Below are 24,701 nucleotides of genomic sequence, written 5' to 3'. Positions count from 1 at the left end.
CCAAAATGGGGTGATTTGTGGGGGAGCTCCACTGTTTAGGCACACAGGGGCTTTCCAAACGCGACATGGTGTCCGCTAATGATGGAGATAATTTTTCATTCAAAAAGTCAAATGGCGCTCCTTCCCTTCCGAGCCTTACCATGTGCCCAAACAGTGGTTTACCCCCACATGTGAGGTATTGGTGTACTCAGGAGAAATTGCCCAACAAATTTTAGTATCCATTTTATCCTGTTGCCCATGTGAAAATGAAAAAATTGAGGCTAAAATAATTTTTTTGTGAAAAAATAGTACTTTTTCATATTTACGGATCAATTTGTGAAGCACCTGGGGGTTTAAAGTGCTCACTATGCATCTAGATAAGTTCCTTGGGGGGGTCTAGTTTCCAAAATGGGGTCACTTGTGGGGGAGCTCCAATGTTTAGGCACACGGGGGCTCTCCAAACGCGACATGGTGTCCGCTAAAGATTGGAGCCAATTTTTCATTCAAAAAGTCAAATGGCGCTCCTTCCCTTCCGAGCCCTGCCGTGCACCCAAACAGTGGTTTACCCCCACATATGAGGTATCAGCGTACTCAGGACAAATTGGACAATAACGTTCATGGTCCAGTTTTTCCTTTTACCCTTGGGAAAATATAAAAATTTTTGCTAAAAGATCATTTTTGTGACTAAAAAGTTAAATGTTCATTTTTTCCTTCCATGTTGCTTCTGCTGCTGTGAAACAGCTGAAGGGTTAATAAACTTCTTGAATGTGGTTTTGAGCACCTTGCGGGGTGGAGTTTTTGGAATGGTGTCACTTTTCGGTATTTTCAGCCATATAGAACCCTCAAACTGACTTCAAATGTGAGGTGGTCCCTAAAAAAAAAAAAATGATTTTGTAAATTTTGTTGTAAAAATGAGAAATCGCTGGTCAAATTTTAACCCTTATAACTTCCTAGCAAAAAAAAATATTTTATTTCCAAAATTGTGCTGATGTAAAGTAGACATGTGGGAAATGTTATTTATTAACTATTTTGTGTCACATAACTCTCTGGTTTAACAGAATAAAAATTCAAAATATGAAAATTGCGAAATCTTCAAAATTTTCGCCAAATTTCTTTTTTTTTCACAAATAAACTCAGAAATTATCAACCTAAATTTACCACTAACATAAAGCCCAATATGTCACGAAAAACAGTCTCAGAATCGCTAGGATCCGTTGAAGCGTTCCTGAGTTATTACCTCATAAAGGGACACTGGTCAGAATTGCAAAAAACGGCCAGGTCATGAAGGGGTTAACCATTTACTACTATTGGATTAATAATGGATAGGTGTCTTATTTTATTGACGCCTCTCCATTATTAACCTGGTTTTATGTCATCTTACAATAGCAAGGTGACATTAACCCTTCATTACCCCATATCCCACCACTACACGGGAGTGGGAAGAGAGAGGCCAAGTGCCAGAATAGGCGCACCTTACAGATGTGCCTTTTCTGGGGTGGCTGGGGGCAGATGTTTTTAGCCAGGGGGGGGGCCCAATATCCATGGTCCCTCTCTAGGCTATAAATATCTGCTCTTAGGTACTGGATTTCCCACTCTGGAGGAGAAAATTGCGCGGGAGCCCATGCCAGTTTTTTCCGCGATTTAACCCTTTATTTTCACAGCTAGACCCCGCCCCCAAATTTTGCACACAGACACTTGGAACATTATTAGTGAGGAATATGTTAAAAAATAAGGGATATGAAATGGTTTACTGTATGTAACCATGTCACATATCCTGTCGGGTTTGATAAGGAGATGGCAAAAGCCGGCTTTTCTGCTATCTAGCGCTGTATGACATATATATATATCCCTATACTATGTGTAGACATTTATTTGATCTATTCTAACCTGTCAGTGTGATTCTACTGTACACCGCACTGAATTACCGGCTTTTCTATAGTCACACTGATGGTCCGTGTGTAATCCGTATTTTTCTCGCCCCCATTGACTTTCATTGGCGGATTTTTTGCGCAATATGCTGACAAACGCAGCATGCAGCGATTTTCTATGCCCGTAAAATACCACAGAGAAAGTTACTGCAGATAGGAGCTGCCCCATAGAGAATCATTGGTACATGTGCTATGCGTAGTTTTTGCGCCTCTCATACGTCCGTAAAACTCGCTAGTGTGACCCCGGCCTAATTGTAAGTATACTCCGACTAGAAGACGCACCCCCCCCATTTTCCACCAAAAATATTTTTTGGGAAAAAGTGCATCTCGTAGTCCGAAAAATATGGTAATTGCTGCTTGGGTCCCCGCCAGACTCTGTATTTTCTGGTCTGTCCCAACGAACATGTGATTCCTACAGCGAATTAATTGCCGAAGCAGTGAGTAACATAGCCAGTGATTGGTTGCATGGAGGAGATGTCAAGCTCAATTACTGAGTAAATGTTCCAGTCCATACAAGACTAGAGAATACAACATCTACATGTTCTGTCTTCTGAAATGTTTCCCTTGTTATCTCCAGTAATTTTATTATTACACAGAATTCTTTGTAATGATTCATCGTCTCATGGTCTTCCTATTCAGGTCTCTACAATATCCGATCCTTTCAGTAGACATCTTCTATATTAAGAGAATTTTTCTTAACTACCCATCAAGAATGGATATGAAGAGGGACAAGATGGCGGAGAGGATATTACACCTCACACTAGAGATCCTCTTCCGTCTTACTGGAGAGGTGAGAGATTTTGATGGCGTCACATTACATAATTCTTATTTATGGCAATAAAACTGTTGGACAGAACTGGAGAGGTGAGGACTCTGGAAATGTCTGTAGTGAGATTTATTAATGTGTCTCTCCATAACCAGGATTACACAGTAGTGAAGAAGACCTCTAGTGAGCGCTGTCAGGCGCCTGTGTCTGAGGGATGGGGAAGACCCCTGAGCCCAATCACAGGGCCTCCACCTCACCCACTGATACATGAGGACATCAATGACCAGAAGATCCTCGAACTCATCTACAAAATGATTGAGTTGCTGACTGGAGAGGTGACACTGCTGAGAATGGTGGGACATTATGCAGTAACGCTATGAAGGGATCTGGGGATGACGGTATCATTGTATGTGTCAGATTCCTATAAGGTGTCAGGATGTCGCTGTCTATTTCTCCATGGAGGAGTGGGAGTATTTAGAAGAACACAAAGATCTGTACAAGGACGTCATGATGGAGGTTCCCCAGCCCCCCACATCACCAGGTAATAGACAGGACTAAATACACAAGAACTATAATTCTGTATGTAAAGAATGAATTCAGACCCTGTATGTGTTTCCTCCAGATCTATCCAGTAAGAGGACAACACCAGAGAGATGTCTCCATCCTCTTCTTCTACAGGACTGTAAACAAGAAGATCCCAATGTCTCTCAGAATCATCAGGTAGATGCAGAGAAGGTGTCATGAGATATCTCCTATGATGTGTAGACGGTGGTGAAGGTCTTGTGCTCAGTCTTGTTTTATCCACCAGTATTACATATTTCATACTGTTGTCGTGAGAACGGTGAAGATGGCAGGATTAGAGCTGATCATAGATGTGACTTTCTCCATCTGTGACTTTTACATTATTTATTTCAGGGTGAAGATCTGACCCATATTAATACTACAGAGACATATGTGAGGGGTGATGAGCGGTGTAAAGAGGAGACTCCTACATATGACTACCCAGGTGAGTAGTGACCACTAACTACAGAGAAGTCACAGATTCTTCTCAATCACCAGCTGTGGCTGCTTTATCAATGGTGTTGTTCGGACGTGGCACAATCGTGTGATCCCCATTTTGCCGGTAGGGCATAACATTCTCCTCCATCCGAAAATATTTAAATGGCTTTGTGAAATTGTGAAAACCCTTTTGTATAGCGCTTACAACCTGCAGGTGTAAGGTGGCCAGGGTGGTAGTCGTGGCAACGAGCTCTAGTGTTTCCACACCCTGGCGTCCCGCAGATGAAATAGAGTCCTTTCTGGTGTGTGTGTGCGTGTGATGTGTGCAGCAGAGTACTCCTTTCAGTTCCCTCGGTCTCTTTCACTCCAGCTTCAGGATTCCAGGTTCCATAATACACTGCAGTTTCACAGTCCTTTTCAAACAGTTCAACATTACTGATAACATGGGCACCCATGACTTTTGCAGCACATTTCACACAAAGCATCATATCTTGTACTTTCCCTGCCTTCTGGGCAGACTCCATTTCCTCTTTAACCTCTCCTTCTCTCCCATCAATCCATGCCATCTCTGTGGACAATCTGTCTCTTCCGTACTTCCTGCATCACCAGCTCCCTGTCAGCCCCTTGTCCGATTCCATCTTGCAAAGGTGCCGGGAGTTCCATCTTACTGACTCCCTCCCCAGTCGAAGATCCCAGAAGCGCCCTGAGGTTGATCCTATTGAGCTGATGCCCGACTGTACTATTCTCCAGCCTGGGGCCCCTTATTGCCATCTGCAGCTTTACCCCCATGACCTGTAGCTGTCTCATACACTGCATGCACCCTGCCCTTGGCAAGGCTGCCTGGGTGTCTGTCTCTAATCAGGAAGTATCCTGAGTATTCTTCCCTGCTCCTTGCTATACCTCCCCTTTAGTTAACCCCTGTGCTGCCTACCTCCTGCTGTATTCTATGTTATCATCTATCACTACTGTGCCCCCTCTATTCTAGCCCCACTACAGTTCTAGCCTAACCTATATTCTATTCTAGCCCCAATCCTATAAACAGTACCCATTGAGGACATTCACATTATAGTATATAAACATTACATCACATTACAATATATGGGAACGTGCGCACAGAGTCCAGGAGAGAGAAGGCACACGAGGGTCCCCGCCACCTTCTTACACAGGATCCACCTACCCCTAGGGATTAGAACACACTGACCGTTACCTGCCCAGGTCTGTAGATTTCAAAGCCAAATAACAACGTACGTAGAATGTGCTGACAAGATGTTATGATGGCCTGTAAGAGAAAGCGGAGGGTAATGATGCTGTTGGCTTCCTAGATCCCTAATATCTTATTGGATGAATCTACCTTCTCTCCCTCCTGTGCTGCTGAATGTGCTCATATGGTCCCTACAAGACCAGGTCCAGTCTTTCTGGCCAAACTTCACTTTTATGATCAACAACGTTGAATGTGCAGTGAGGCCAAGTGTGAATTTCTGTACAATAACAGCAGAGTTTCCCTTTATCCTGACTTTTCAATTTGTATTAAAAACTAACTAATTTCAAGGAGGATTGTGATCAAAAACATTACACCTGTGCTATGTTATATCTCTAACCCCTTCATGACCCAGCCTATTTTGGCCTTAATGATCTTGCCATTTTTTGCAATTCTGACCAGTGTCCCTTTATGAGGTAATAACTCAGGAACGCTTCAACGGATCCTTGCGGTTCTGAGATTGTTTTTTCGTGACATATTGGGCTTCATGTTAGTGGTAAATTTAGGTCGATAATTTCTGAGTTTATTTGTGAAAAAAATGGAAATTTGGCGAAAAATTTGAAAATTTTGCAGTTTTCACATTTTGAATATTTATTCTGTTAAACCAGAGAGTTATGTGACACAAAATAGTTAATAAATAACATTTCCCACATGTCTACTTTACATCAGCACAATTTTGGAAACAAATTTTTTTTTTGCTAGGAAGTTATAAGGGTTAAAATTTGACCAGTGATTTCTCATTTTTACAACAAAATTTACAAAACCATTTTTTTTATGGACCACCTCACATTTGAAGTCAGTTTGAGGGTTCTATATGGCTGAAAATACCCAAAAGTGACACCATTCTAAAAACTGCACCCCTCAAGGTGCTCAAAACCACATTCAAGAAGTTTATTAACCCTTCAGGTGTTTCACAGCAGCAGAAGCAACATGGAAGTAAAAAATGAACATTTAACTTTTTAGTCACAAAAATGATCTTTTCGCAACAATTTTTATATTTTCCCAAGGGTAAAAGGAGAAACTGGACCACGAACGTTGTTGTCCAATTTGTCCTGAGTACGCTCATAGCTCATATATGGGGGTAAACCACTGTTTGGGCGCACGGCAGGGCTCGGAAGGGAAGGAGCGCCATTTGACTTTTTGAATGAAAAATTGGCTCCAATCTTTAGCGGACACCATGTCGCGTTTGGAGAGCCCCCGTGTGCCTAAACATTGGAGCTTCCCCACAAGTGACCCCATTTTGGAAACTAGACCCCCCAAGGAACTTATCTAGAAGCATAGTGAGCACTTTAAACCCCCAGGTGCTTCACAAATTAATCCGTAAAAATGAAAAAGTACTTTTTTTTCACACACAATTTCTTTTAGCATCAATTTTTTCATTTTCACATGGGCAACAGGATAAAATGGATCCTAAAATTTGTTGGGCAATTTCTCCTGAGTACGCCGATACCTCATATGTGGGGGTAAACCACTGTTTGGGTGCACGGCAAGGCTCGGAAGGGAAGGCGCACCATTTGACTTTTTGAATGGAAAATTAGCTCCAATCGTTAGTGGACACCATGTCGCGTTTGGAGAGCCCCTGTGTGCCTAAACATTGGAGCTCCCCTACAAGTGACTCCATTTTGGAAACTAGACCCCCCAAGGAACTAATCTAGATGTGTGGTGAGCACTTTGAACCCCCAGGTGCTTCACAGAAGTTTATAACGCAGAGCCATGAAAATAAAAAATTATTTTTCTTTCCTCAAAAATGATTTTTTAGCCCAGAATTTTTTAATTTTCCCAAGGGTAACAGGAAAAATTTGACCCCAAAAGTTGTTGTCCAGTTTCTCCTGAGTACGCTGATACCCCATGTGTGGGGGTAAACCACTGTTTGGGCACATGCCGGGGCTCGGAAGGGAAGTAGTGACGATTTGGAATGCAGACTTTGATGGAATGGTCTGCGGGAATCATGTTACGTTTGCAGAGCCCCTGATGTGCCTAAACAGTAGAAACCCCCCACAAGTGACCCCATTTTGGAAACTAGACCCCCCAAGGAACTTATCTAGATGTGTGGTGAGCACGTTCAACCCCCAAGTGCTTCACAGAAGTTTACAACGCAGAGCCATGAAAATAAAAAATCATTTTTCTTTCCTCAAAAAAGATGTTTTAGCAAGCAATTGTTTATTTTCACAAGGGTAACAGGAGAAATTGGACCCCAATATTTGTTGCCCAGTTTGTTGTGAGTACGCTGATACCTCATATGTGGGGGTAAACCACTGTTTGGGTGCACGTCAGGGCTCGGAAGGGAAGTAGTGACATTTGAAATGCAGACTTTGATGGAATGGTCTGCGGCGTCACGTTGCATTTGCAGAGCCCCTGATGTGCCTAAACAGTAGAAACACCCCATAAGTGACCCCATTTTGGAAACTAGACCCCCCCCAAAGAACTTATCTAGATGTGTGGTGAGCACGTTCAACCCCCAAGTGCTTCACAGAAGTTTACAACGCAGAGCCGTGAAAATTAAAAATCATTTTTCTGTCCTCAAAAAAGATGTTTTAGCAAGCAATTTTTTTTCACAAGGGTAGCAGGAGAAATTGGACCCCAATATTTGTTGCCCAGTTTGTTGTGAGTATGCTGGTACCCCATATGTGGGGGTAAACCACTGTTTGCACTCAACACAAAAGAAAAGAATATGCACACAGTGGGATCAACCTGATATGATACATTTTATTTTATTATAGAATGACACCTCACTACACATAATGGCAAAACAGGAAGGACCATACATTTAAAAACATCTAAAAACCAGACAGACCTACCCTCAACCCCCCACAAATACAATTAAGGGCCTGTAAATGAAAAAAATGCATGTACACATACCGTAGAGAGCATAACATACAAATGAGCAAATGAGAAACAATAGAAGTATATAAATATTAACTTTCTAATATAGCCAATTGGCGCAATGCCCCTACACAGACAGTTATATAAACAGAACCCTAAACAATAACCCTACCTCCCAGTCCTGTTCCAGGCCTGTGGTGAAAACACAATACCATATGCCAGGTAAATACCTGGTGTAGCCACAGCCTGTCCTAAATCTAACACCCCAGGTCATACATTACCAAGCTAAATGTGAAGTATCTTGCCGCCAAAAAATGACAATGTGTCTAAATCCAAGAATTTGCCTATGGGGCAAGAACACAACACGCTGGTGGAGGTGTATATACCTAAGTGCGGCTGGGGTAGATGAAAAAGTCCAGGACCGGATCCAAAGCAGCATAAAGGAGGAGGGAGGGGGGAGGGGGACAAAGGCCCCACGCGTATCGCTGCTAGAGCGTCTTCGTCAGGGGAAGGTAATGAAGCAGATCCCCCTGACCTGCCTTTTATGTGCAAACAGAAATAGAAGCTGATTAGTATCACCTGTTAGGCCGCTGACGGTGTTTCCATTCTCTCTTTAGTGCGGAGTGTCTGGTGATTAGTTCCGGACCTGCGCACACTCCCCCTGCAAATACACACAGGAGCAATAGCCAATCAGCTCCCCTGTATCAGACTCCATTCCGCAAGATCGAATCTGATTGGTCCGAGGAACACATGGGGTCTGTGTGTAAACACAGGGAGTTACTACCAGGGAATCTGATCTATTTTAATGTTGCGCTTCACCGGGTAGCTGTCGAGATTTTACTACAACTCTGGCCAAATTCCCAACACCTCCACAAGTATGCTCATGCTATATGATATCACTCATTTCACAGGCAGTCTGGTACCACATACATCTAATGATAACATCTACATACATATATAAAAAGTATTCTTTTACTATTGCTCCTGTGTGTATTTGCAGGGGGAGTGTGCGCAGGTCCGGAACTAATCACCAGACACTCCGCACTAAAGAGAGAATGGAAACACCGTCAGCGGCCTAACAGGTGATACTAATCAGCTTCTATTTCTGTTTGCACATAAAAGGCAGGTCAGGGGGATCTGCTTCATTACCTTCCCCTGACGAAGACGCTCTAGCAGCGATACGCGTGGGGCCTTTGTCCCCCTCCCCCCTCCCTCCTCCTTTATGCTGCTTTGGATCCGGTCCTGGACTTTTTCATCTACCCCAGCCGCACTTAGGTATATACACCTCCACCAGCGTGTTGTGTTCTTGCCCCATAGGCAAATTCTTGGATTTAGACACATTGTCATTTTTTGGCGGCAAGATACTTCACATTTAGCTTGGTAATGTATGACCTGGGGTGTTAGATTTAGGACAGGCTGTGGCTACACCAGGTATTTACCTGGCATATGGTATTGTGTTTTCACCACAGGCCTGGAACAGGACTGGGAGGTAGGGTTATTGTTTAGGGTTCTGTTTATATAACTGTCTGTGTAGGGGCATTGCGCCAATTGGCTATATTAGAAAGTTAATATTTATATACTTCTATTGTTTCTCATTTGCTCATTTGTATGTTATGCTCTCTACGGTATGTGTACATGCATTTTTTTCATTTACAGGCCCTTAATTGTATTTGTGGGGGGTTGAGGGTAGGTCTGTCTGGTTTTTAGATGTTTTTAAATGTATGGTCCTTCCTGTTTTGCCATTATGTGTAGTGAGGTGTCATTCTATAATAAAATAAAATGTATCATATCAGGTTGATCCCACTGTGTGCATATTCTTTTCTTTTGTGTTGAGTGTATACATTATATATGCACGTGGTTGATCCCTGGAGCTTGTATATTCTTTGTGCGGTGCCCGCCTTTCTTTGGTAAACCACTGTTTGGGCGCACGTCAGGGCTTGGAAGGGAGGGCGCACCATTTGACTTTTTGAACGCAAGATTGGCTGGGATCAACGGTGTCGCCATGTTGCGTTTGGAGACCCCTGATGTGCCTAAACAGTGGAAACCCCTCAATTCTAACTTCAACACTAACCCCAACAGACCCCAACACACCCCTAACCACAACCCTAACCCCAACACACCCGTAACCCTAAATCCAACCCTAATCCTAAACCTAATCCCAACCCTACCCACAACTGTAACCCCAACACAACCCTAACCCTATCCTTAACCCTAACCACAAGCCTAATCTTAACCCTATTTCCAACCCTAGCCCTAATTCCAACCCTAAGGGTACCGTCTCACATAACGATTTACCAACGATCACGACCAGCGATACGACCTGGCCGTGATCGTTGGAAAGTCGTTGTGTGGTCGCTGGGGAGCTGTCACACAGACCGCTCTCCAGCGACCAACGATGCCAAGGTCCCGGGTAACCAGGGTAAACATCGGGTTACTAAGCGCAGGGCTGCGCTTAGTAACCCGATGTTTACCGTGGTTACCAGCGTAAAAGTAAAAAAAAAACAAACCGTACATACTCACATTTCGGTGTCCTTCAGGTCCCTTGCCGTCTGCTTCCCGCTCTGACTGAGTGCCGCCGTACAGTGAGAGCAGAGCGTAGCGGTGACGTCACTGCTGTGCTGTGCTCTCACTTTCCGGCCGGCAGACAGTCAGAGCGGGAAGCAGACGGCAAGGGACCTGAAGGACACCGAAATGTGAGTATGTACGGTTTGTTTTTTTTACTTTTACGCTGGTAACCACGGTAAACATCGGGTTACTAAGCGCAGCCCTGTGCTTAGTAACCCGATGTTTACCCTGGTTACAAGCGAACGCATCGCTGGATCGCTGTCACACACAACGATCCAGCGATGACAGCGGGAGATCCAGCGACGAAAGAAAGTTCCAAACGATCTGCTACGACGTACGATTCTCAGCAGGGTCCCTGATCGCTGCTGCGTGTCAGACACAGCGATATCGTATGGATATCGCTGGAACGTCACGGATCGTACCGTCGTAGCGATCAAAGTGCCACTGGGAGACGGTACCCTAACTCTAATTCCAACCCTAACCCTAAGGCTATGTGCCCACTTTGCGGATTCGTGTGAGATTTTTCCGCACCATTTTTGAAAAATCCGCAGGTAAAAGGCACTGCGTTTTACCTACGGATTTACAGCGGATTTCCAGTGGTTTTTTGTGCGGATTTCACCTGCGGATTCCTATTGAGGAACAGGTGTAAAACGCTGCGGAATCCGCACAAAATTGACATGCTGCGGAAAATACAACACAGCGTTTCCGCACGGTATTTTCCGCACCATGGGCACAGTGGATTTGGTTTTCCATAGGTGTACATGGTACTGTAAACCTGATGGAAAACTGCTACGAATTCGCAGCGGCCAATCCGCTGCGGATCCGCGGCTAATCCGCTGCGGATCCGCGGCCAATCCGCTGCGGATTCGCAGCCAAATCCGCACTGTGTGCACATGCCCTAACCCTACCCCTAATTCTAACCCTAGTTCTAACCCTAACCCTAGTAGAAAAAAAAATATATATATTTTATTTATTTTTATTATTGTCCCTATGGGGGTGATAAAGGGGGGGTCATTTACTATTTTTTTTTTTATTTTGATCACTGTGATAGGCTATATCGCAGTGATCAAAATACATCTGAAACGAATCTGCCAGCCGGCAGATTCGGCAGGCGCAGTGCGCATGCGCCCGCCATTTTGGAAGATGGCAGCGCCCATGGAGAAGCCGGACGGACACCGGGAGGCCCGGTAAGTATGAAGGGGGGTGATCGGATCACGGGGGGGGGGGGGGGACCGGAGCACGGGGGGGGGGACCGGAGCACAGGGAGGGGGGACCGGAGCACGGGGGGGGGGGGGACCGGAGCACAGGGAGGGGGGACTTAGGAGGGCGGACCACGTAACGGAGCACTGGGGAGGAGATCGGTGGGTGTGGGGGGGGGACAGATCAGGTTTTCCAGCCATGGCCGATGATATTGCAGCATCGGCCATGGCTGGATTGTAATATTTCACCGTTTTTTTGGGCGAAATATTACAAATCGCTCTGATTGGCAGTTTCACTTTCAACAGCCAATCAGAGCGATCGTAGCCACGAGGGGGTGAAGCCACCCCCCCTGGGCTGAAGCACCACTCCCCCTGTTCCTGGAGATCGGGTGAAATTGGAGTTAACCCTTTCACCCGATCTGCAGGAGCGCGATCCCTCCATGACGCATGCGCTGCGTCACAGGTCGGATTGGCACCGACTTTCATGACGCAGCGTATGCGTCAAAGGTCGGGAAGGGGCTAAGCTGTGCGTGGCTGATGGCTGTAATATACATTTATTCCCTCCTGCAGGAGATGTGTTGACTAGAGTCCTGGTTTCATAGATTCACTCCATGTCATAAATTACATTGTTTTCCATCCTAAGGAATTCAGATTACTGCACAATCTCTCTTGAAATGGGGGCACGAATACTTTCTCTACTCTTCTGGTCAGGACTCATAGTATCTCCAATGGTCCACCATAAATGAGTGCAACTCCAGTTTAGTGTTGGAGTTCTCCCCTCGTAAATACTTTTTTTTGGGAGATGTAACATAGAACAAAAAACGTTTTTTTTTTTTTTACATGTTCATTCTGGTTGATAGTTTGATTGTGGTAGGATCAGCCTGCCTCAATTAGGGGAGTTTGTAAGTTTGGAACTCCCTGGTATTTTTTTTTTTTTTTAAGTCTCCATTACCTCTTCCAAATGTGCGAGCTCTAAAATTGAAGATGCCCCAGCTCTGCAGTATTATAAAAAGTTCGTTTTAAATGTTTAATATTTTTTCTTGAAACTCATCTGATAGAAAATATTGGCCCTTACGATAGTTTAGATTGCCAAGAGCCACCGAGCCCCATACTGTAATTACTCCAGAGAGTTGATACCACTACTCATATTTTACTGATGAAGACTGAGTTTGAACATTTTGATAGATGTGTTATTGTCCATAGTCAGTTTTTGACTACAGTAGTTACTACCCAAAATACTCCCATTTTTCACATCTGACATGTCGCTTTTTGTGGTGATAACTTTGGAATTCTTCACAAAGGATAATAGGAAACAAATGGACCTCACAAATTATTTTCCAACATCTCTTGAATCCAACAATACCCTGTATACGGTTGTACACTACTGTCTGGGCACATGGCAGGGTTAAGAAGGGAAGGAGCGCCATTTAGCTATTTGAATGCATATCTTGTTGGAATAGATTCCAGACACAATGTATTGGTTACCTGGCAGCTCAAAATATGGCTACCACAATCAGGCTTGGCACTATCTACTCAACTTTGCAGATCCCAAGGATTGCCTTGCTCCACATTCTTTACATGGATCTGTTCTTACACAGAGATCCCTAGGCTTGGGCCATGGTGTTACCTGCTGTTCTGTGGAGTGAGGTGGGATGACGAATAGTCAAGTAGTTGGGTCAGATCCACGAGGGTAGAGAAAATACAAAATCCTAAGAAGCAAGATTAGTCACTAAGGGGTCACAGCAGCTGAGCACAGAAAGGACTGAACAAGGCTGTATCTTCCTGCAATTTGCTTTGAGCTTTAGTAGGGTGGGGTGCTTTCCAATTGGCGAATGCAGGAAGCAGATTACTCCAGATGGACAGCACACACACCCATAATGCCTGACTGGATGGCACTACAGTTCACAGCAACCCTAATCTAAGTGGCTGAACAGAGCCTGCACCATCCAGAGCTTCTGGTTCCGATATCTCTTCCATCCCCAGTGCTGCCTGCAGAATGAATGAGGCCATGCCTGGTGACAGAAGTAGGGGTGGCAGGTGTGGATTCCAGGCTTTATGGTACACACCATTTTCACAAGCCTTAATTTGACAAAATGCAGAAAACCAGAGCAGTTAAAACCTCATAAAGTGACTCCATTTTGGAAATGATAATAAGTCGCCCCCAGGGCAGTGGGGTACTCTGTACCAGGTCCGGTCTCGAGGTGGAATGTCACGGTGGCTGCGACCCGGTCCGTGGCCCTGGGCCTCAACGTTAAAGAGGAACGGTCTTTTAAGGGAAAAGTGTTTAAAGTCTGTTGTGACGCCACCTGTGGAGTTCGGTCAATAGTGGGACCGATGCTGCATTAAAGGAGTCCTCTGGGGATGTTGTGGCAACACTGATGTTACACTTCCCACAGGTGAAGCAGGGTCCTAAGACATAAGGTGTGAATGGTATGTGCCAGTGAATAAAGATAGGACACAAGTTGTAAGTCTTTATCTGGTTTACTGCAGTTGGCTGGCCACAGTCCAGGGCACCAGGCATGGGTGGTGGTATGGCCCGGCCAGCTCTGAGGCAATGGAGGGTCCCCTTTTCCGTGTGAGGTCCGTGAGCCTTTCCTCTAGCTCCTCTTGAAGATGAATTCCCTGCTGCCTGAAGTTTCCTACAGTGTACTCCAGTTTCCCCCAGTCCTGGGACAGGTACCTGCACAACGGGCAGCTCGAACCGTTTTACAGGGACTCAATCATGCCCTGGGCTCCTTAGGTGCTGCTGCGTGTCAGGCGAGGTGTGGGCCAATTACATACAGTTCCTGGCCCTCCGGTTCTGCTCTGTGTCCTAGCGTTCCACAAAAGCCTCGGGCTCCCGGTACCCGATTCCAGCGCTTCGACTTTGAGGGTGCCCGGTCATAGTTCCCCTCTGAGCCCTGTTCCTCACCTTTGCTCCTTTCCTCTCCAGGTACTCCACATCCAACCCTTCAGGTTCTTTCTCCTTTCCCAGAGGCTGCAGCTCCCTCATGGCTATCAAATCTCTCTCCTGCTCTGCGGCTCTCCTAGATTTCCTTCCACTTCAGTGTTCCTCTCCAACTAACCTAACTCCTCCTCCAGGTCAGGATACATATAGGTGAGGGATGCTCCCCTGAATCCGGGTCTTGAGCTCCCCCTCCTGGCCTGGATTCAGAATGTGTTGCATGTGGGTGCCTTACCTGGTAAAGAGAACTCCCCTTGCCTCTGATCATGACATTACCTTCCCCGAAGGAAGAAAAGCAACATCACTGTAGCAACCGGTTTCCTGGGGTGCTACATTAACCTTCAGTGAATTAATCTATAGTAGTGACTATTTTGACTCCACAGCCACTTTCCGAAAATTAGCACGCAGTGGATGTTGGAGAGTGAAAACTTTGAATATACCATTTTATTACTCACCGCATAGTGCCCAGATTGCGCTCCAAGAGACACACACCATAAATTAAGTGAGTTCTTCTCACTATAATAATTACATGGGTCCTAATTTTGATTTGGCCACACTGAAAGGCTCAGAAGCGATGTGAAGATTTGACTTTGTCAAAGTGGATATAGATGGATTGGTTTATAAAAGTCATATTGTTATTTGAACACTTCCATTGAAGAAGAACTCGCCACCTCTCGTGGCAGCCTGTTCCACTCATTGATCACCCTCACTGTCAAAAGGTGTTTTTTTTTCTAATATCCAATCTGTGTCTCCTCCACTTCAGTTTCATCCCATTGTCCCCTCATCCCTATCCTTGTATGCGTGGTTCCTCATCCCTATCCTTGTATGCATGGCTCCATCCCTATCCTTGTATGCACGGCCCCATCCCTATCCTTGTATGCACTGCCCCATCCCTATCCTTGTATGTATGGCTCCATCCTCTATCCTTGTATGCATGGCTCCATCCTTTATCCTTGTACGCACGGCTCCATCCCTATCCTTGTATGCACGGCTCCATCCCTATCCTTGTATGCACGGCTCCATCCCTATCCTTGTATGCACGACTCCATCCCTATCCTTGTATGCACGGCTCCATCCCTATCCTTGTATGCACGGCCCCATCCCTATCCTTGTATGCACGGCCCCATCCCTATCCTTGTATGCACGGCTCCATCCCTATCCTTGTATGCCCGGCCCCATCCTTGTATGCCCGGCCCCATCCCTATCCTTGTATACTTTGTACTCAAGTATATACATCAACTTACCATTTTTACAGACAGTTTTAGGAGAAATGTCCAAAAATATAAAGTTCAAGGATATTCTATTGAAAAATAATTGGTTTTATTCTTGACAGATGACTGTACCAGGAGATCAGAGGGACAGCTGACATCACCAATTTTAAAATCAGATGATCTTGAGATCTCACAGGATACAATTGAAGTGAATGCCATTACTCCAGATATACTATCATCCCTTCACAGCAAAGATCTGTCAACTGATTCAGTACCGACTACTAAGGAAAATCAAAGACCCAAAAGAGGCATTAAAAAACAAACTGCTCCTAAAGCAAGGAAGTCTTTTTCATGTTCAGAATGTGGGAAATATTTTAACTGGAAACCACATCTTGATCGACACCAAAGAATCCACACAGGAGAAAAGCCCTTTTCCTGTTCAGAATGTGGGAAATGCTTTATCCATAAAGTGGGTCTTGATAGCCACCAGAGATACCACACAGGGGAGAAGCCTTTTTCATGTTCAGAATGTGAGAGATGTTTTGTAGAGAAAAAACATCTTATCGAACATCAGAGACTCCACACAGGGGAGAAGCCTTTTTTCTGTTCAGAATGTGGAAAATGTTTTAATAAGAAAGTGCATCTTGATAGCCACCATAGAACTCACACAGGAGAGAAGCCTTTTTTCTGTTCAGAATGTGGAAAATATTTTGGAGAGAAATATCTCCTTGTTAGACACCAGAGAATTCACACAGGGGAGAAGCCTTTTTCCTGTTCAGAATGTGGAAAATATTTTGGAGAGAAATATCTCCTTGTTAGACACCAGAGAATTCACACAGGGGAGAAGCCTTTTTTCTGTTCAGAATGTGGAAAATGTTTTGTGACTAATTCAGATCTTGTCAGACACCAGAAACTCCACACAAGGGAGAAGCCTTTTTCCTGTTCAGAATGTGGAAAATGTTTTGTGACTAATTCAGATCTTGTCAGACACCAGAAACTCCACACAAGGGAGAAGCCTTTTTCCTGTTCAGAATGTGGAAAATATTTTGGAGAGAAATATCTCCTTGTTAGACACCAGAGAATTCACACAGGGGAGAAGCCTTTTTTCTGTTCAGAATGTGGAAAATGTTTTGTGACTAATTCAGATCTTGTCAGACACCAGAAACTCCACACAAGGGAGAAGCCTTTTTCCTGTTCAGAATGTGGGAAATGTTTTATCCGGAAATCACATGTGCTTAGGCACCAGAGAATTCACACAGGGCAGAAGCCTTTTTCCTGTTCAGAGTGTGGGAAATGTTTTATCCGGAAATCTGATCTTTATAAACACCAGAAAACCCACACAGGGGAGAAGCCTTTTTTCTGTTCAGAATGTGGAAAATGTTTTGTGACGAAATCAGATCTTGTTAGACACCAGAGACTCCACACAGGGGAGAAGCCTTTTTCCTGTTCAGAATGTGGAAAATGTTTTGGAGAGAAATATCTCCTTGTTAGACACCAGAGAATTCACACAGGAGAAGCCTTTTGAGGCTATGTGCACACGTTCAGGAATTCTAGCAGAAATTTCCTGAGATTTTCTGCAAGAATTCTGCATGCGTTTTTTGCGCGTTTTTACCTCGGTTTTGACGCTTTTTTGGTGCGTTTTTTTTTGGCGGATTTTTCCGGACATTTCCCAATGCATTATATAGTGGGAAATCTGCGAAAAATCCACAAAATTAATGAACATGCTGCGTTTTTTTTGCCGCGATGCGTTTTTAACGTGGAAAAAAACGCTTCATGTGTACAAAAAGTGCGGAATTCATTAAAAAAGATGGGATGCATATTATATGCAGATTATTAGCAGTTTTATAGCGTTTTCATAGGGAAAAAAACGCGAATAATCTGCAACGTGTGAACACAGCCTAAATGTTCAAAATGTGGGAAATGTTTTATCTGGAAATCTGATCTTGATAAACACCAGAGAACCCACACAGGGCAGAAGCCTTTTCCTGTTCATAATGTTTAACAAGTTGTAATTTCTTCACAAAACGTTTTCCACATCATAGAATCCACATAGGGGAGAAGCCAATCCAGCACGGGAGGTGACTATATAAATATTTTTATTTTAACCCCTTAACGTCCAATGAAGGATAGTCCTCCCACATGACCGTGGGTCGCCAATGGGTTGGCATGAGACTCCTGTGGTTGTCATAGCCATACAGCTATGAGCATCGCCCAGCGGTCGGCACTCATGGCAGGTGAGCATATCTGCTACACAGAGCAGGGCTGCAGCCTGTTTTTAAAAATAAAATAAAAAATATAAAAGTTCAAATCACCCCTTTTGCCCCATTCAAAAATAAAAAAACAAATATACACATATTTGGGATCACTGCATTCAGAATCGCCTGCTCTATCAATATATAAAAATAATTTATCCAATCAGTAAACGGTGTAGCGAGAAAAAAATTGAAACGCCAGAATTATGTTTTTTTGGTCACTGCAACATTGCAATAAAATGCATTAATGGGCAATCAAAAGACCAAAATGGTAACAATAAAAACGTCAGACCGGTGCAGAAAAAATAAGCACTCATCCAGCCCCAGGTCCTGAAAAATGGAGACGCTATGGGTCTCGGAAAATGGCAACTTTTTTTTTACAAACTTTGGAATTTTTTTTCACCACTTAAATAAAAAAGTTTAGTGTCTGTGAGCTTGTAATGACCTGGAGAATCATAATGTCAGGTCAGTTTTAGCATTTAGTGAACATGGTAAAAAAAAAATAAAATTGCACTTTTCTTGCAATTTCACCGCATATGGATTTTTTTTCCCTTACATGGTATGGTAAAATAAATGGTGCCTTTCAAATTAAAACTTAGCCTGCAAAAAACAAGCCCTCACATGGCCATATTGACTGAAAAATAAAAAAGCTATGGCTGTGTGAAGGGGAGCAAAAAATGGGAACTCAAAAACGGAAATAACCCTGGTTCTTAAGGGTTTAAATAAACCAATCATGAGGAATAAGAAGGGGTTGTCCTAGTAGTGGACAACCCTTTTAAACATCAAAAATCCCACACAGATAGCAGTCATTATTAGCGATGAGCGAGCACTGAAATACTTGAGTGCTCGATATTTGAGTCAACAGGTCGCATGCTCAGCAGACTTTTCCAGGAAGACTGAGGCCAGCATCACACTCAGCGTATGTAAATACGGTCCGTTTTTTTACGGCCGTAATACGCAGCAAAGTCCCCAAAATAGTGATCCGTATGTCATCCGTAGGCAGGGTGTGTCGGCGTATTTTGCGCATGGCATCCTCCCTATGTAACCCGTATGGCGATATTTTCTCGCAGGCTTGCAAAACCGACATCTAATGGATTTATGGGCTCAAATGTTCGTTAAAACATATATACCGTGTGTATATGTATATATATATGTGTATATATGTATGTATGTATGTATGTGTATATATATGTATGTATGTATGTGTATATATATATATATATATATATATATATATATATATATATATATATATATATATATATATATGTATATATATGTATATGTATATATATGTATATATATTCATTGAGACAGATATATATTCTGTATTTATATTTAATTCAGCATGATATATGTGAAAAGCCGGTAATTCAATTGCCGGCTTTTCATTTCTCCTTCCCAAACCCGACAGGATATGAGACATGGTTTACATACATTAAACCATCTCATATCCCTTTTTTTTTTTTTTTTTTTTTTTTTTTTATATATTCCACACTACTAATGTTAGTAGTGTGTATGTGCAAAATTTGGCCGCTGTAGCTTGTAAAATAAAGGGTTAAATTGTGGAAAAAATTGGCGTGGGCTCCCGCGCAATTTTTTCCGCCAGAGTGGTAAAGCCTGTGACTGAGGGCAGATATTAATAGCCTAGAGAGGGTCCATGGTTATTGGCCTCCCTGGCTACAAACATCTGCCCCCAGCCACCCCAGAAAAGGCACATCTGGAAGATGCGCCTATTCTGGCACTTGGTCACTCTCTTCCCACTCCCGTGTAGCGGTGGGATATGGGGTAATGAAGGGTTAATGTCACCTTGCTATTGTAAGGTGACATTAAGCCAGATTAATAATGGAGAGGCGTCAATTATAACACCTATGCATTATTAATCCAATAGTACTAAATGGTTAATAAAACACACACACACATGATTACAAAGTATTTTAATGAAATAAAGACACATGTTGTTGTAATATTTTATTAGACTCTTAACCCATCTGAAGACCATTGTCCTGAAACAAAGTTAAAAAAACAAACAACAATATTCCATACCATCCGTCGTTATGTCCCACGATGTAAATCCATCTGAAGGGGTTAAATCATTTTACAGCCAGGAGCTGTGCTAATGCACTCGCTCGTGCCTGTAAAACCCCGGGTACTGAATGGAAAGCTGGGTGATCTGCAGTTACCTTGAGTCGCGGTGAGGCGCCTTCTACTGGATGTCCTCATATGAACTCGAGCGTGAGAACTTTTCCAAGGCTCCAGTTCATGAGGACATCTGTTGTGAATTCTGCTTTTCGGTTCCCTCCGGTGGTAGTAGGTGGTAATGCAGTTGTCCCTGGGTTACAGTCCTGGTCAGGTGTGTCTGCTGATTGCAGTTCTGACTGGGGTATTTAGGTGTGCAGGATTCATTAGTCCTTGCCAGTTGTCAATTGTTGTTGGGAGGTTTGGCCCTCTGCCTGGTTCCTCCTGCCTTTCTGCCAAATCAGCAAAGATAAGTGTCTGGTCTTTTTTTCTGTGGCACACATGCTGTGTGCTTCATAATTCAGTGCTATTCTTTGTGTTTTCTTGTCCAGCTTAGATTGTGTCAGTATTTTCTCAGTCTTGTTGGATTCTCTGGGGTTGCAGATATTCATTCCATGTCTTTAGTTAGATTGTGGAATTTTTTTGTATTATCTGCGGTGGATATTTTTGGAAGGGTTTTATTACTGACCGCCTAGTATATCTGTCCTATCCTTTCCTATTTAGCTAGAGTGGCCTCTTTTGCTAAATCCTGTTTTCTACCTGTGTGTGTCTTTTCTTCTCCTACTCAGTCATTATTCGTGGGGGGCTGCCTATCCTTTGGGGGTCTGCTCTGAGGCAAGGTAGTATTCCTATTTCCATCTATAGGGGTATTTAGTCCTCCGGCTGTGTCGAGGTGTCTAGGGTTTGTTAGGCACACTGTTGTGAAATTGGATTCTGGGCTCCCCCGGTGGCCACTTGTGGAATTGAACTTGTGTGCATCATCCTCTCTGTTCACCTGCTCCTATCAGGATGTGGGAGTCGCTATATAACCTTGCTCCTCTGTCAGTTTCATGCCGGTCAACAATGTAATCAGAAGCCTTTCTGTGCATGTTCCTGCTACTAGACAACTCCCAGCTAAGTTGGACTTTTGTCCTTGTGTGTTTTTGCATTTTGTTCCTGTTCACAGCTGCTGTTTCGTTACTGTGTCTGGAAAGCTCTTGTGAGCAGAAATTGCCACTCTGGTGTTATGAGTTAATGCTAGAGTCTTAAAGTAATTTCTGGATGGTGTTTTGATAGGGTTTTCTGCTGACCATGAAAGTGCCCTTTCTGTCTTCCTGCTATCTAGTAAGCGGACCTCGATTTTGCTAAACCTATTTTCATACTACGTTTGTCATTTCATCTAAAATCACCGCCAATATATGTGGGGGCCTCTGTCTGCCTTTTGGGAAAATTTCTCTAGAGGTGAGCCAGGACTGTCTTTTCCTCTGCTAGGATTAGGTAGTTCTCCGGCTGGCGCTGGGCATCTAGGGATAAAAAAACGTAGGCATGCTACCCGGCCACTTCTAGTTGTGCGGCAGGTTTAGTTCATGGTCAGTATAGTTTCCATCTTCCAAGAGCTAGTTCTCATATATGCTGGGCTATGTTCTCTCGCCATTGAGAATCATGACAGTTTGACCGGCCCAAAAAAGGGTTAAATTACTGGCTGAGAAAGGAGAGAAAAAAGAAGTCTGCTACAATTTTTTTTTTTTTTTTTTTTTTTCCCCTCTAGTTCTGAGTGTGCTCTTAATTGAATCACTTGCTAGTCTGCCTATACTGCAGCCTTCCTCTCTTTCTCTCCTTCTAATCCTTGAATGGCTCTGTGTTCACCTGTTTCAAATGGATCTTCAGAGTGTAGCTACAGGTTTGAATAATCTCGCCACAAAGGTACAAAATTTGCAAGATTTTGTTGTTCATGCACCTATGTCTGAGCCTAGAATTCCTTTGCCTGAATTCTTGTCGGGGAATAGATCTCAATTTCAAAATTTTAAAAATAATTGCAAATTGTTTTTGTCCCTGAAGTCTCGCTCTGCCGGAGACCCTGCACAGCAGGTCAGGATTGTAATTTCCTTGCTCCGGGGCGACCCTCAAGACTGGGCTTTTGCATTGGCACCAGGGGATCCTGCGTTGCTCAATGTGGATGCGTTTTTTCTGGCCTTGGGGTTGCTTTATGAGGAACCTCATTTAGAGCTTCAGGCGGAAAAGGCCTTGATGTCCTTGTCTCAGGGGCAAGATGAAGCTGAAATATACTGCCAAAAATTCCGCAAATGGTCTGTGCTTACTCAGTGGAATGAGTGCGCCCTGGCGGCGATTTTCAGAGAAGGTCTCTCTGATGCCATTAAGGATGTTATGGTGGGGTTCCCTGTGCCTGCGAGTCTGAATGAGTCTATGACGATGGCTATTCAGATCGATAGGCGTCTGCGGGAGCGCAAACCTGTGCACCATTTGGCGGTGTCTACTGAGAAAACGCCAGAAAATATGCAATGTGATAGAATTCTGTCCAGAAGCGAGCGGCAGAATTTTAGACGAAAAAATGGGTTGTGCTTCTATTGTGGTGATTCAACTCATGTTATATCAGCATGCTTTAAGCGTACTAAGAAGCCTGACAAGTCTGTTTCAATTAGCACTTTACAGTCTAAGTTTATTCTATCTGTGACCCTGATTTGTTCTTTGTCATCTATTACCGCGGACGCCTATGTCGACTCTGGCGCTGCTTTGAGTCTTATGGATTGGTCCTTTGCCAAACGCTGTGGGTATGATTTGGAGCCATTGGAGGCTCCGATACCTCTGAAAGGGATTGACTCCACCCCATTGGCTAGTAATAAACCACAATACTGGACACAAGTGACTATGTGTGTTAATCCGGATCACCAGGAGGTTATTCGCTTTCTGGTGCTGTATAATCTACATGATGTTTTGGTGCTGGGATTGCCATGGCTGCAATCTCATAACCCAGTCCTCGACTGGAGAGCTATGTCTGTGTTAAGCTGGGGATGTAAAGGAACTCATGGGGACGTACCTTTGGTTTCCATTTCATCATCTATTCCCTCTGAGATTCCTGAATTCTTGTCTGACTTTCGTGACGTTTTTGAAGAACCCAAGGTTGGTTCACTACCTCCGCACCGGGAGTGCGATTGTGCCATAGACTTGATCCCGGGTAGTAAATACCCTAAGGGTCGTTTATTTAATCTGTCTGTGCCTGAACACGCTGCTATGCGAGAATATATAAAGGAGTCCTTGGAAAAGGGACATATTCGTCCTTCGTCATCTCCCTTAGGAGCCGGTTTTTTCTTTGTGTCTAAGAAGGACGGCTCTTTGAGGCCGTGTATTGATTATCGACTTTTGAATAAAATCACGGTTAAATATCAATATCCGTTACCACTGCTTACTGATTTGTTTGCTCGTATAAAGGGGGCCAAGTGGTTCTCTAAGATTGATCTCCGTGGGGCGTATAATTTGGTGCGAATCAAGCAGGGGGATGAGTGGAAAACCGCATTTAATACGCCCGAGGGCCATTTTGAGTATTTGGTGATGCCTTTTGGTCTTTCAAATGCCCCTTCAGTCTTCCAGTCCTTTATGCATGACATTTTCCGCGATTATTTGGATAAATTTATGATTGTGTATCTGGATGATATTCTGATTTTTTCGGATGACTGGGACTCTCATGTCCAGCAGGTCAGGAGGGTTTTTCAGGTTTTGCGGTCTAATTCCTTGTGTGTGAAGGGTTCTAAGTGTGTTTTTGGGGTTCAAAAGATTTCCTTCTTGGGATACATTTTTTCCCCCTCTTCAATAGCCTGAACCTTGACAGGATCCATTTCGATGGGTGATTGGACGCAACCCTCTTCTCTTAAGAGTCTTCAGAAATTTTTGGGCTTTGCTAACTTTTATCGTCGATTTATTGCTGGTTTTTCTGATGTTGTAAAACCATTGACTGATTTGACTAAGAAGGGTGCTGATGTTGCTGATTGGTCCCCTGATGCTGTGGAGGCCTTTCGGGAGCTCAAGCGCCGCTTTTCTTCCGCCCCAGTGTTGCGTCAGCCTGATGTTGCTCTTCCTTTTCAGGTTGAGGTCGACGCTTCTGAAATCGGAGCTGGGGCGGTGTTGTCGCAGAGAAGTTCCGACTGCTCCGTGATGAGACCTTGTGCTTTTTTTTCCCGTAAATTTTCGCCCGCCGAGCGGAATTATGATATTGGGAATCGGGAGCTTTTGGCCATGAAGTGGGCTTTTGAGGAGTGGCGTCACTGGCTTGAGGGGGCCAGACATCAGGTGGTGGTATTGACTGACCACAAAAATTTAATTTACCTTGAGTCTGCCAGGCGCCTGAATCCTAGACAGGCGCGCTGGTCGTTGTTTTTCTCTCGGTTTAATTTTGTGGTGTCTTACCTACCGGGTTCTAAGAATGTTAAGGCGGATGCCCTTTCTAGGAGTTTTGAGCCTGACTCCCCTGGTAATTCTGAGCCCACAGGTATCCTTAAAGATGGAGTGATATTGTCTGCCGTTTCTCCAGACCTGCGGCGGGCCTTGCAGGAGTTTCAGGCGGATAGACCTGATCGTTGCCCACCTGGTAGACTGTTTGTTCCTGATGATTGGACCAGTAGAGTCATCTCTGAGGTTCATTCTTCTGCGTTGGCAGGTCATCCTGGAATCTTTGGTACCAGGGATTTGGTGGCAAGGTCCTTCTGGTGGCCTTCCCTGTCACGAGATGTGCGAGGCTTTGTGCAGTCTTGTGACGTTTGTGCTCGG

General features: G+C 44.0%; 1 protein-coding gene across 2 annotated transcripts in view; it reads left to right on the top strand.

Annotated features, from left to right (window-relative positions):
- The window catches only part of LOC143767990 (uncharacterized), a 51,999-nt gene extending 34,211 nt beyond the window's left edge, over window positions 1-17,788 (top strand). Inside the window, exons 2-8 of one of the 2 annotated variants that reach the window (XM_077256593.1) lie at window positions 2,547-2,697; window positions 2,829-3,008; window positions 3,091-3,214; window positions 3,296-3,393; window positions 3,589-3,679; window positions 15,795-17,106; window positions 17,184-17,788. In XM_077256593.1, the coding sequence (XP_077112708.1) occupies window positions 2,620-2,697; window positions 2,829-3,008; window positions 3,091-3,214; window positions 3,296-3,393; window positions 3,589-3,679; window positions 15,795-17,106; window positions 17,184-17,226 (1,926 nt within the window). In that variant the 5' untranslated portion in view covers window positions 2,547-2,619 and the 3' untranslated portion in view covers window positions 17,227-17,788. Of the gene's footprint in view, window positions 1-2,546; window positions 2,698-2,828; window positions 3,009-3,090; window positions 3,215-3,295; window positions 3,394-3,588; window positions 3,680-15,794 lie in introns of both variants that reach the window. The other variant, XM_077256591.1, reaches the window with a different exon arrangement.
- Window positions 17,789-24,701: the final 6,913 nt, after the last annotated feature.

The sequence above is a fragment of the Ranitomeya variabilis genome, chromosome 4, assembly GCF_051348905.1.
Source record: "Ranitomeya variabilis isolate aRanVar5 chromosome 4, aRanVar5.hap1, whole genome shotgun sequence".
Lineage (NCBI taxonomy): Eukaryota > Metazoa > Chordata > Amphibia > Anura > Dendrobatidae > Ranitomeya > Ranitomeya variabilis.
The sequence above is the reverse complement of the archived record's forward strand: the minus strand, read 5'-3'. Positions and strand labels throughout refer to the sequence as shown.